This window comes from Zea mays, chromosome 9, assembly GCF_902167145.1.
Source record: "Zea mays cultivar B73 chromosome 9, Zm-B73-REFERENCE-NAM-5.0, whole genome shotgun sequence".
NCBI classification, from domain to species: domain Eukaryota; kingdom Viridiplantae; phylum Streptophyta; class Magnoliopsida; order Poales; family Poaceae; genus Zea; species Zea mays.
The window spans coordinates 125,783,213-125,795,741 of NC_050104.1; the positions used below are offsets into that span (position 1 = coordinate 125,783,213).

General features: G+C 45.0%; 2 protein-coding genes across 5 annotated transcripts; one reads left to right on the forward strand and one right to left on the reverse strand.

Annotated features, from left to right (window-relative positions):
• Positions 1-288: 288 nt before the first annotated feature.
• On the forward strand, positions 289-9,585 carry LOC103639007 (calmodulin-binding transcription activator 1). Of its 4 annotated transcripts, none has more exons than XM_035962648.1 (14): positions 391-745; positions 1,341-1,460; positions 2,139-2,254; positions 2,801-2,889; positions 3,001-3,043; positions 5,046-5,220; positions 5,334-5,453; positions 5,540-5,871; positions 6,175-6,315; positions 6,415-6,513; positions 6,665-7,350; positions 7,528-8,104; positions 8,810-9,133; positions 9,239-9,585. In XM_035962648.1, the coding sequence occupies exons 1-14, from the start codon at positions 703-705 to the stop codon at positions 9,377-9,379; spliced, it is 3,006 nt and encodes a 1,001-aa protein (XP_035818541.1). In that variant the 5' UTR covers positions 391-702; the 3' UTR covers positions 9,380-9,585. The 4 variants fall into 4 exon arrangements, with proteins under 4 accessions (XP_008660007.1, XP_035818541.1, XP_035818542.1 ...); XM_035962649.1 differs by having other exon boundaries at positions 5,337-5,453; XM_008661785.3 differs by having other exon boundaries at positions 289-745; positions 5,337-5,453; positions 6,175-6,513.
• A 1,054-nt stretch (positions 9,586-10,639) lies between these two features.
• On the reverse strand, positions 10,640-12,142 carry LOC109617032 (Putative metacaspase family protein). The gene is made up of 4 exons (NM_001348422.1): positions 11,677-12,142; positions 11,255-11,608; positions 10,821-11,151; positions 10,640-10,727 (listed from the first exon to the last, which is right to left on the reverse strand). The coding sequence occupies exons 1-4, from the start codon at positions 12,003-12,005 to the stop codon at positions 10,668-10,670; spliced, it is 1,074 nt and encodes a 357-aa protein (NP_001335351.1). The 5' UTR covers positions 12,006-12,142; the 3' UTR covers positions 10,640-10,667.
• Between the last annotated feature and the right edge of the window lie 387 nt (positions 12,143-12,529).

Here is a 12,529-nt window from a genome sequence, read left to right on the forward strand (position 1 = left end):
TTATATGACCAAAGGGTAAAGACCATGGGAAAATTTTGTACTCTATCCTTTTAACTTTTGGCCAGCGATCAAAGTGCTCTTCGCATAAAAATAGTTCTCTGACCAAACACGAAATTTGCATGCTTCCTTCCCACCAAAAACATGTGTCCGAACTATATAAACTAAAATCAGAGGAGGACGGACGGGCAGCCGGGCAGGAAGGGCTGATCCGAAAACGGCGGATTCTCTCCGCGCAAGAGGCCAAGTGTCCTACTACAGTAGCGACGACAGCACAGACGCACCCACCCCCGGTGACCTGACCACCAGCCACCCACCCCGTTCCTGGTAGGCTTCCTCTTCCAGGGACACGCCCGTCATTTCCGCCCCACGACGCTTTTACTTTTCTGCGCACCCTTTCACACTCACTGACTCACCGCCGCGCTCGCCCGCCCTCTCGCCTCGTCGTCACGTCAGACTCAGACATCACCCCCACCCCCACCCTCTCTCTCCCTCCGTCCCGCCAATAAATTTTCCCAGCGCGACGGCGCCCCGCTCTCCCGCTCCGTTCCTCCTCCCTTCCCCGAAGCTTCGGCGCCCCCTCGCTCCCTCCGCCCCGTTTTAAGCGCGCCCGCCTCCGACCGACCGGCCGCCACGCGAGCGACCGCTTCGGCAAACGGGGAGGAGGAGGAGTGTTTGCTTCTCTGTCTTGATCGGGGAGGCGCCATGGCGGACACCCGCAAATTCGTGCTGCCCGGCCAACCCCCAGGTACGGCTCGCTCCTCCTGTCTGCTTCTCCTCCGGGGTTGGGGTTTTGCGCGCTCCCCACGGGAGAGCACGGAGAATTCGATGGTTTTACGGCCACAGATGCGTTTTCGTTTCAAGACGGAGAGAAAAGCAACTGCACGTGCCGTGTCGATCGAGGACGAGTCATCTTAAATGCTTTATTAAGTACATCTGGAAAAAGGGCCGTGCGTCCCATGTTCTTGCAGTTGCACTTGCAGTCCCCGCGAAATTTCACCCTCTTTTTTTTATATCTACAAAAAAAAAAACCCCGGTCCATTCCCGGCCTTTGCAAATTCGCTCTATCGCCCCGCGGAATTTCGAGCTGGATGACGGGATGAGTTTCTCTTTCATCGGCCACGTATTTTGTTTTTCGAAAGAAAGCGACTGGGGCTAGTCTCTCTCTGGCGTTTTGCTGACTTTTCCGACCAATAATTCAGAGCAGACAAAAAGGGGTTTCGGTACCAAGAACGAGGAGTCGAGGACCGTATGCGAGTGGTGGTGGTCGCCTGGTCGGAGCAGTTGTTGGCGTTGACTAACCGGGGACTAACTAACTAACCTCGTCGTGAATGAATCTGCAGACATCTCGCAGATACTGCAGGAGGCTCAGAACCGGTGGCTGCGGCCCACCGAGATCTGCGAGATACTGTCCAACTACAAGCTCTTCTCCATCGCCGCCGAGCCGCCCAACATGCCGAGGAGTACGGTTTCTCTCCCTATGTTTTTTGTGCTCTCTTTAGGTGCATGCTGTGGCTTCTGAACACTGGCCTCATAAATATGCTTATTAAATTCCATTAGCAATCGTGATGTATTTATGCTGTGGGCTATGGAAGAGTTGTTGTCTGCTGGCAGCTTGGCATGGGCATTTCGGCTGTGTATATTTCTTTGGAGTAGCTAGTGATACAGCTTATGGTAAATTTTTCGCTTGCTTTGCGGGCTCGACAGGTCTTCCTCTGCTTGCTATGAAGCCATCGAAAACATGTTCTCATTCTGAAACAGAAATCTGGCACAACTTGATGTGTTGGGGGATCTGGTGGGTAAATTTTATGGTAAATAGTTTGTGATTTTCGCTAGGCAACACAACCACATGGCGGTTTTCCTTTCGAGTCATTGCTGATGATACGTCAGCCACGCCCAGTGTCCTCTTTCATTAGTTTTTTAAGAAGAAACGTAGTTTTGTTTCGGTTAGCACAAATAGTACAACAGTTACATTATAGCCCTACAGTTTGATTGCTCGATTTGGTCAAAGCTATTCTTATAGTAGTATTAGCTCTACAGTTTGATTGCTTCATTTGGTCAAAGCTATTCTTATAGTTCGGAATGCTGGCCCTCTCATTGGCACTGATTCTCATTACTTAACTTCCATCTGATCGCAATAGGTGGCTCTCTTTTTCTATTTGATCGCAAAGTACTGAGGTACTTCAGAAAGGATGGACACAACTGGAGAAAGAAAAAAGATGGCAAGACTGTCAAAGAAGCTCATGAGAAACTGAAAGTGAGTAACTATTTTATTTTGAAAGAAAATCAATATCTCGAATGCTGCGCAAAAAAGTTTAACTGTGGATGCTGGAATGTTCTGTATCATTTTGGGCATTTGCTACTTGTTATTGTGCATTCTGTAACTTCTGTAGCGGTAGTGATAAATATTTTTTGTGTGTATACTGCCTATCCAGTATAGATGGTGTCCATGCTTGTGGAGTTTTTTTTAAACAACTTGCATATCGCACCGCTATCCATACTCATAGAGCTGTTAACAATTTCCATCTTATGCTGCCACATTCAATTTAGACCTTAGCAATGAGCATTGCATTGGGGGAGAAGCTGTTGCATGCAGATGGGAAGTGTTGCATACCTTAGGCTGGGGCATAATTCCATCATCTCACTGACTGAGCATGTTACCTGTTAACTGATACTTACATGAAAGATGTGTTTATGTCAAATTTACTGCAAGCTTAAGTCCTACTTAATTATCTGGTAGTAGTATAGATTGAGTCCTATTTCTTTAGTGCCTTCACTTGTTCTCTAAAGCTTGTTATTATAGGCTGGCAGCATTGATGTACTCCATTGCTACTATGCCCATGGAGAGGAGAACGAAAACTTTCAAAGGCGAACATATTGGCTGTTGGAAGAGTAAGTGCTGACTGTTGCATTCATGTCATTCCACACTCATTTGGGTGGTAGACTGGTAGTTAACTCATACTCAGAGGAAAGTGTGACTGATATGACTTTCTTATTTTTCAGGGATTTCACTCATATTGTTCTTGTACATTACCTAGAAGTCAAGGTACATTCTTTTCATAGTCGATTAACCTTCTCTCTCATCTTTCCCCTTTTTGTGTATTTCCTTGTTGGGTGACTTGTCACTGGAAAATGGCTTGTGGGAGATCTTATTTGATGAGTACACATCGGATTTATCACCTGTGCTAGGAAATACGTCTAAAACACCTATATTCACCAGCTGTAGTAACAAATATATCTGAAATACCACATGAGCTAATGCTCGCTCACATACTTGTGACATCACTGACATGTACCAATGACCTTGTTAGCTATGGTTTACAACTGCCCTTCCATCCTATACTTGGTTTTACATCCCGCTTGGGATCCTCTTTTGCATTTTGTGGTGACCACTTTGCTACTGCAGACAACACACCCCATTCTCTTCAGGTAGGGTACACATTTTTTTGATCAAGAAACACTGTTGGGGAAGCCCCTACAATAAAATTCTATTAATTAAAAATGCACTGTACAAGAGAAAGGCGAAAAGGAGGGGAAATAGAAAACAATAATTTACAAAGAAGAAAGCCAACATGATATCAAAGATCTAAGATCTGAGTTCAATCTAATCATTTGAAGCTTCAACGTGTGATTGAAGCAGAGCCTCCAAGAAGAGAATGATGGGAATGCATTTTCTGAAGATAGCATTTGTTTCTTTGTTTCCAAATTTTCCAGGCCAAAATAGCTAATATCTTCTTAAAAAAACTTCTTTCCAAAGAGCACCTTTGCAAATGTTATCATTGTAAAGAAATCTAAAGAATGATCCTAATGAATTATGACATAGTTCCAGCAAGCATCACTGAACGGGCAATCAAGTAGGAGATGGTATGTAGTCTCTTCACAATTGAGATCACACAAAATGCAACTCTAATCATTGTTAGAAACGATACACCTTTTCCTTCTGAGCAGACTTCTAGTATTGATTCTATTTCTGAAGAGCAACCAAATAAACACTTTGATCTTTTTTTGTCACTTTCGATTTCCAGATCCATTTGAATGGAATGGGGGACTGATGAATTGAAAGTTTAATGAATAAACTTTACTTGACTGAAAATTGTTATTGACCCAAGAATAGATCCACTTGTCTTTGCCTTGCATGGTGCCTTGAATTGTCGTGATTGTAAATTTAATATATTCCTCACTGGCTTCTGTTGACAATGGAGTAGGAAAATTGTCAAGAAGATTCAAATTCTGTAAAAACATAGCAAGAGAACAGCTCTTCCTTTTGGCAAACGAATAAAGGCAGGGGAAATCCAACTTGAACAACTTATTATTCTAAATGTCTTGCCACAGCGAAAGATTTACCATCACCAACAATCGGCATAGCAATTCCCCTATAATGATTAGCTAATCTTAAAATGTCTTTCCACCAAAAGGATCCCCACTTAGAAGAGCAATGAGGGATCTAACCCGAATTATAGTGTGTATTCCAAATTAATTCCACCTAGGGAATATCAAGCCTTCCGTAGAACTTATGCAGGTGTTTCATGAGCACAGCCTGGTTCTGCAACCTAAGATTAATAATCCCTAGACCGCCTTTATTCTTGGGCGTGATGACCTTTTCCCAAGAAATCATTGGTTTGCGATTTGTATTGATGTCATTTCCTTTCCAAAGACAGTCTCTTCTTGCACGATTAATAGAATTGATGACTGAAATAGGGAGTCTCACAGTACACATGGTGTAGGTCTGCAAAGCAGATAAAGTAGAATTCCCTAGAGTCAATCTTCCTGCCATCGAAAGCAGCCATACCCTGACCATGTTCAACCGTCATTCAATTTTGTTCATGAGGGGGAGAAAATCCCTGACTTTAGGTTCAGTAGGGTACATGTTTTCGTTATATACCTTTCTAAAGTGTGCGCACACAAATGACTCTGATTTGCATTTATTTGGAAATGGTCCACTTTTGTTTCATATACAATAAATTCTGGACTATGAATATAACTGTATGGCATTTCTTGAATCTAATGATAACTTAACATTTTTCGCTTGTTTATGTTTAACTTTCCAGGGATGCAAGCAAAGTTTCAATCGTGTGAAAGAAGAACTTATGCAGCTATCGAATGTCGACAGTCCTTCATGTTCAAATTCCATCACTAGTCAGAATCAGATGGGCCCACAAAACATGGAGGCTGCTGAAAGCCCAATAAGCGGACAGATTTCAGAATATGAAGACACTGAATCAGGTATTGCAGTTTCTCTATCTTCCTTCTGCATCATCTACTCTAAGTATAGATTAACTGATGCAGATTCAATTATGCACCTTCTTTCAGTGTATCTAAAGCGAAATTCGGTGCAGCAGATAATTGCCGAGCAAGCTCCAGATACCACCCTCTCGCTGAGATGCAGCAGCTTGTGGATGGAGTCATAACGGAAAACATGTTATACCCTTCCGCATCAACTGTTGGTAGTAGACAAGGCAAGAGTCACTCCTCTGTATTTGAGGTTTTGGGTTTCTGTGCTAATACTATCTTCTAAATCATTCCCCCTCTTGAACTTTACCAGGTTATCATGGTGAAATGTTGCCAATAACAGATAACTTAGATAACCGTTCATTTTCTAACCATGACATAGCTAGAATGCTCGACGGCGCCAACATTGGGCTAAGCGATGTTTCCAGCACTCTGTTTGATTCAGTGCCATTCAATGAGCCCTTCACCAATTATTCAGCTGGGTTCACAGAGCCAACACTCCATTCTTCATTTGCCTGCTTAGAGGCTAACGATTTGGACGATAGCTCTTGTTTGCAGACATTTACATCTGAGGCTCTATACACTAACCACCTCAACCAGAAGGAAGCTGATGCACTGGGTTTCACTGGCATATTAGCATCAGAGGTACTTCAGATTGTCTTGTTTACTTTGAGTTTGTAGAAGTGGGTGGGAATTTGCTTTGGGTGTTAGTGTAGGTGAACCCAGGGTAATACCTGTTGCATCAAAAGCATTGTAGCTCGTTCAGAGTAGGTGTACTTCAATTGCTAATGATACATTTGATTAAAAGGAACTGAAAATAGAACAATATGCAATGAAAGCAGATGTACATCTAATGCTTGTATGGCCCTTATAGTGTGAGCATGGGTACAACTATTTGATGGTGTTCAATATGATTTATGACAATGACCATTTATGCAAAATTTTCAGGTGAACAGAGATAGATATAATGATGGTAGCATCAAACATTCACTCTTGAAGCAGTCATCATTGGATCTATTGACGATTGAGGCTCCTGGTTTGAAGAAAAATGACAGCTTTTCAAGATGGATGAGTAAAGAACTTGAAGAGGTTGTTGATTTGGGTATTAAATCCACTTCTGATGCTTTCTGGAGTAGCATTGAGACAGTGAAGGTGCCTGATGGTTCTAATGTTCTGACTAATGAACAGCTGGATGCTTATGTAGTGAACCCTTCACTTTCTCAAGACCAACTATTCAGCATTCTCGATGTTTCACCAAGTTGTGCATATATTGGTACAAATACAAAGGTATGTAAGCTGTTTTGTGCTCTTAACTGTGTCTATTCTTACAGTATTTATGTTTTTCACCTCCATAGACCACAGTTTGATAATTCTTGTTTGTTAGTTAGCAGTTTGTAGTACTCATGTCTCTTTCTAGCTAATTATCCTAATGATGCAGGTTTCAGTTACTGGTACATTCTTGGTGAATAAAAAACATGTGGAAAGTCACAGGTGGTCATGTATGTTTGGGGATGTTGAAGTACCAGCTGAGGTTTTGACCGATGGCACCCTACGCTGCTATGCACCAGCACACCAATCAGGAAGAGTTCCATTTTATGTGACCTGTTCAAACAGGGTGGCTTGTAGTGAAGTGCGAGAATTTGAGTATCGTGATTCTGAAGCTCATTACATGGAGACTTCTCGTTCCCAAGCCAATGGTGTAAATGAAATGCATCTACACATTCGTCTTGAGAAGCTACTCACTTTGGGGCCAGATGACCATCAAATGCTTGTTATAAGCAGTGGTAATGAGAAATATGAGATAATGAATGCTATAAATTCCTTAATGCTTGATGGGAAATGGTCAAATCAAGAATCTTCTGTCAAGGAAGTAGTTTCCACTGCTAGGGTCCAAAGTTTAAAGAAACTGGTGAAAGAGAAGCTGCATCAATGGCTCATCTGCAAAGTAAACGATGATGGAAAGGGTCCCAATGTTCTGTGCAAGGAAGGACAGGGTGTGATTCATTTAGTAGCAGCACTGGGTTATGATTGGGCTATAAGACCGATAATGATTGCTGGTGTCAATGTGAACTTCCGGGATGCTCATGGATGGACTGCACTCCACTGGGCTGCATCTTTGGGAAGGTATGCTCGCACACATTAAAGCAATTTGAAACAGGGATGTCCATGCTTAGCTAGAGTTTTATGCAAAGGAAGCTACCTCTATTTCTTTCCCATCCCTTTATCTTGCACTTTGTTTGTACTTTAGTAGGAGCTTGGTCCTTTTTCTATTATTGAACCTTATATTTTATGCTTTTTTAGAGAGCGGACAGTTAGTGTCCTCATAGCAAATGGAGCTGCAGCAGGAGCACTAACCGATCCAACTTCTGAGTTCCCTTCTGGAAGAAGTCCAGCTGATTTAGCTTCAGTAAATGGACACAAGGGGATTGCTGGTTTTCTCGCAGAATCTGCTTTGACAAGCCATCTGTCAGCACTTACTATTAGGGAATCAAATGATAGCACTGTAGAAGCGTGTGGGCTACCATTTGCTGAAGATCTCACTGGCATCGATTCTGTCCATCTCGCTGGAGAGGGTCCTGATGCTGAATCACTTGAAGGTTCTTTAAGTGCCGTGCGGAAATCCACTCAAGCTGCAGCTCGTATATTTCAAGCCTTCAGGGTGGAGTCATTCCACAGAAAGAAAGTCGTGGAATACGGAGATGACACCTGTGGATTATCTGATGAATGCACACTTTCACTTGTTTCTCTTAAAAATGTCAAACCAGGACAACATGATACACATCTGCATTCTGCTGCTGTTCGCATACAGAACAAGTTTCGCGGATGGAAGGGAAGAAAGGAATTTATGATCATTCGCCAGAGAATTGTCAAGCTACAGGTAATTCTAACAAGTAATTAATGTTTTTTATGGAACTTTATATTTTTGGCTTATACATTTCCTTGACTATATAGGGTTTGCAACTAACACCACTTAGTTGACCTAAATGTGCATTCATCTTGCATGCTTTAGCTTATAACGGAAGACTTCTGTTCCACTAACTTGAATGGATGGTTTTGATGAATATTTGCTTCCTTCAATAATAGATGATCTCTTCTTTCCTTTTTAAGCGCAATTCATCTATTTGAAATAGCACAATACTGTAGCTCAAATGCTACAAACAGCATTCATCAAGCAAATAGGCTGTTGCTAACCTTTTTTTTTTCTGGACAATTTGTTGCATGATACACACATAAGAATTTGGTCTCGTCTTTGGTCTCCCTGTAGTGTGAATACTAAAACTTTATTCGTAGATATGTGCAGCAGCTCAGCCCGCAGAGACAAGGTAGCAATGTAGCATGCATCACAGTCAATATGTGTTTGATAATTTTCGATGTCAGCTTCACTATAGAATTTTCATGCTGTATTCAATGCAAAGCATATTATTTCAAGTTATAAGCACTTTTGGATGTGGTGTGAGCTGCCCAATCCTTAGTTTCTTCTGACTGACTAAATGAAATACCATGAATGATGACTTGCAAAACTCTCAAAATGCCAACTGTCCTGTGCAAGCATTAAAGATTTTTAACTTATCTTTGTGATCAGGCTCATGTACGAGGACATCAAGTGAGGAAGAACTATCGGAAGGTAGTCTGGTCAGTCGGTATCGTCGAGAAGGTCATACTGAGATGGAGGAGAAAGAGGCCTGGGTTACGCGGGTTTCGGCCCGAGAAACAACTAGAAGGTCCATCGCAAATCCAACCTGCAAAGGCTGAAGATGAATACGATTTCTTGCACGACGGCAGAAGGCAGGCCGAAGCCAGGCTACAGAGAGCACTTGCCCGGGTGCACTCTATGTCACAGTACCCAGAAGCGAGAGAGCAGTACCACAGGCTTACAACCTGCGTTGCTGAAATGAAACAGTCCAGGGTATGGTTTGATCGCTCGCTCCTATGCTTTCGAAGCTTGCTGCAGGACGTGTTTTATTTTCCCTCGGGGTTTGATCATGATTTGATGCTGGCTGCTTTGGAACAGATGATGCAGGATGAGATGCTAAGCCAGGCGGCTGGTGGTGCGGACGATTTCATGGCTGGACTGGAGGACTTGATCTGCATAGATGATGCCCCGCCCCGATGTCTGCCATTCGGTGAAGCTGAGCCTTTTTACATCAGATAGGCAGGGAGGCGGTTTCCTTGCTCCCCTTTTGTCAGACTAGCCCTGTAAATATTCTTCAGCTAGTTGTTCACCCCGACTGTTTACTCGCTTTCTGCTAGTGTACAACTATAACATAGTTTCAATGCACTGATTATCGGTAGAATAATCGCCTCTTATTTGATATATAGTTTATATTAATTCAACGTATTTTATGGTTTTATCTGTAATTCTGCATTCGTATCGAGCCATAACAGTGTGAATTTGCGACATCCGCCATGACCCAATAATACAAGCACCATGGCGGCGGATCTGTTTGAATGCACTATAGCCAAACCAACTAAGACTTAGTTTCATAGTTTGAGTACTCTAGTATTGACCATAATCTATATGTATTGAGTTGGATTGGAGTGTAACTTAAACTAATTTACATCCCAATCTATCTCAACATATGGATTGAGATCAATACTAGAGTATCCAAACAAAATCTAATAGGATTGGCATGGTTTGCACGTTTAGCACTAATAGGCTGGTTCGCATACATTCCTAAAATTATATATGTTAAGATATAAGGTTATATATAGTAGCAAAGGACAAAGGTTATATATAGTAGCAAAGGACAATGCCTAATCTTGATAGTGTTGTTATCTGCCATGTAAAGGTTTAGGGCTACATCCCCTAATCTAGGTAGTGCTCATGTAAATAATGCTCTCGTATATCTATATGTACATGAGTACAGCCTCAAGAGGATATTGTCTTGCATGGCATCAAAGCCAAGATTTTTTTTTTCTAATTTCCCACCGCACATCCTTCTTCCTCCTCACATGTCAGATGCCACTGCTTCTACCACCATAGTGTTGATCCCCCATACACCAAGTCATCATAATTCAAATGGCTAAATCTAATTTCGTCCTATGGTGTGCTCAACTCCTTTTGTCTAGGAAGATCGAAGCTTCTAGGGTACATAAGGTTTAGTAGGCTCATATAAATCTCATTATTGGTTTTAATATCATTCTGATCGTATAAAGCTATGTCCATTCTTGTATGCTGAAAGTGATATTAATTACCACCATAACACTTAGTTTATTTTAGAGACATGTAGAAGAGATACAATAGCCTTATTACAATGGGCCATAAGGTTTAGTAGCAAGGAGCCATTGTTGGCGTGTGCATAAACACAAATATTCTCCTCCGGTGACTGATGACACAAAGACGACACATTGTTGACACATAGGCCCGTCTGGTTTATTATCCCGACACGGCAATTTAAAGAGTCCAGACGGTAGTTTGCAATGGCCGATGCAGAGGAGGTTTACAGCACAAAGGCCTTGCGGTAGATGTCGAACTTCTCCGAGGAGGACAGGTTGGGTTCCTGCAACATGCATGTATAATGTCCTTTGTTCAGTGCTCAGTAAGCGATCAGGATCGTGACGATGGTCAGATAGCGCCTCGATCGATGACCTACCTCCACGCCGCTGAAGTTGGCGACCTTGCGGGCGGCCGCGCCGGCGCCAATAGGACCCTGCACGGCGCAGCCGCCGGAGTTGGTCATGATGGCCTTCATGGAGGTGAGCAGGCGGCCGTAGGTGACACCCTGCGGCTCGCGTTCCACCGCCGTGATGAAGCTGTGCGTCATGGCCCCCATGGTCGCGCAGGCCTCCGGTTTCTGCGCACTGGCCACGCTGGACTTGGCTTTGCCGTCACTGTAGCCGCTGATGAGCATCGCCTTGCCGCCGCTCGTGCCCCTGTAGGCGCCGGACGGGGGGCTCTCGTCCTTCCACTGCCAGCTCCCGCTTCTAGAGAGAGGGAGCGAGATGTTTTACTTTCGTCGTACGTACATATCACAAGATTATCACCGAGCAGCAGATGCCTGCACGTAGCAGTGCGTGCCTTAATTACCTGGACATGTTGCAGCAGAACGGGAGGTCGAGGACGGTGGCGCTGTGGCAGGCGTCGACGACGGCGTGCAGCTTGACGCCGTGGACCAGCGGGCGGACCATAGTCTCGTTGATCTCGTCGTCCAGGATGGGTCCCTTCTGGAACGAGTCCATCGGGCAGATGGCCTCGTCGTACCCGTCCAGCTCGTCGCCGTCGTCGTCGGCGACCTGCGCGCCCAGGCCGGAGAAGTGGAACACGAGGGAGTCGCCCTCGCTGCTCCCCTCCACCAGCCACTGCATCCCCAACCGGATGTTGTCCTTGGTGGGCAGCCTGAACGGGTCCTTCTGGTCATCTGCACCGCGAGAGCTCGTCCAGCTAGTGACCAACCCATATTGCCATAACAGAACACAACAGACTCCATGAAATCACACCACCACGCATACCAGTGAGCATGATGATGCAGTCGCTGGGGAAGGCGAAGCGCTGGCAGAGGAGTTGCCTCATGCACTTGACGTCGTTGAGGGCCCCCCTCAGCTGGCCGCAGCCCCGCCGCGTACGTGATGCCGATCAGGAGGGCCCGCTTCTTGCCGCGGGCGCGCGGGAAGCCCGTGGTGGGCGGCGCCGCCGCCGGCCGCTGGACCCGCCGCCGCCGGATACGCGTCACGCCGCAGCATTGCGTGCACTGGATGGCGCGCTCGCCGGGGCACACGGTGAGCTGCGTGCTGCAGTGCTTGCACCGGACTGTCGACGGGGACACCCCACCCATGTTCATGGCGAAGCTAGCCGGGCGCTCGTAGCTTTGCCCACGCTGCTTACTGCGCGTTGCTAGGTAGCTCCTTGGTTAGCTTGTCCTCGTGCTCCTACCTTCCTCTGCTTTATATAGAAACCGAAACTACTGTTACCAGATGCTGCTGCCGAAGGTTGTTAACGTCTGGCGGCTGCCACGAGCACACATCAATTATAGATGGCCAAACGGGCGGCCCGGCACGGCACGGCACTGGCACGGCCAGACACGGCACGGTTAGGGCACGGCCCGTTTAGCACGATTATTAACCGTGCCGTGCCGGCTCGGCACTAGTGCCTGAACCCAGGCCCAGGCACGGCACTAAGGGTCCTTAGCCGTGCCGTGCCGGCACGGCAGGCACGGCCAGCCCATAGTGCCAGGGCCGGCCCGAGCACTACACCAGAAAACACACAAAACCACATATAATTCACAAACACACAGTTAAACATACTAAAATACCTAATACTGAACTGTTTAGTGCAATGACTGCCTCATTAAAAACCTATCTAGGT

What these genes read in the sequence shown, in the direction of transcription:
- LOC103639007 (XM_008661784.3), top strand. Translation starts at nt 703, where the DNA reads ATGGCGGACACCCGCAAATTCGTGCTGCCCGGCCAACCCCCAG. An exon ending in GCTGCCCGGCCAACCCCCAG is followed by an intron (nt 746 to 1,340) that starts GTACGGCTCGCT and finishes ATGAATCTGCAG; the next exon opens with ACATCTCGCAGATACTGCAG. An exon ending in ACATATTGGCTGTTGGAAGA is followed by an intron (nt 2,890 to 3,000) that starts GTAAGTGCTGAC and finishes CTTATTTTTCAG; the next exon opens with GGATTTCACTCATATTGTTC.
- LOC109617032 (NM_001348422.1), bottom strand. Translation starts at nt 12,005, where the DNA reads ATGAACATGGGTGGGGTGTCCCCGTCGACAGTCCGGTGCAAGCACTGC. An exon ending in TTCTGCTGCAACATGTCCAG is followed by an intron (nt 11,152 to 11,254) that starts GTAATTAAGGCA and finishes CCCTCTCTCTAG; the next exon opens with AAGCGGGAGCTGGCAGTGGA. An exon ending in CCAACTTCAGCGGCGTGGAG is followed by an intron (nt 10,728 to 10,820) that starts GTAGGTCATCGA and finishes TGCATGTTGCAG; the next exon opens with GAACCCAACCTGTCCTCCTC.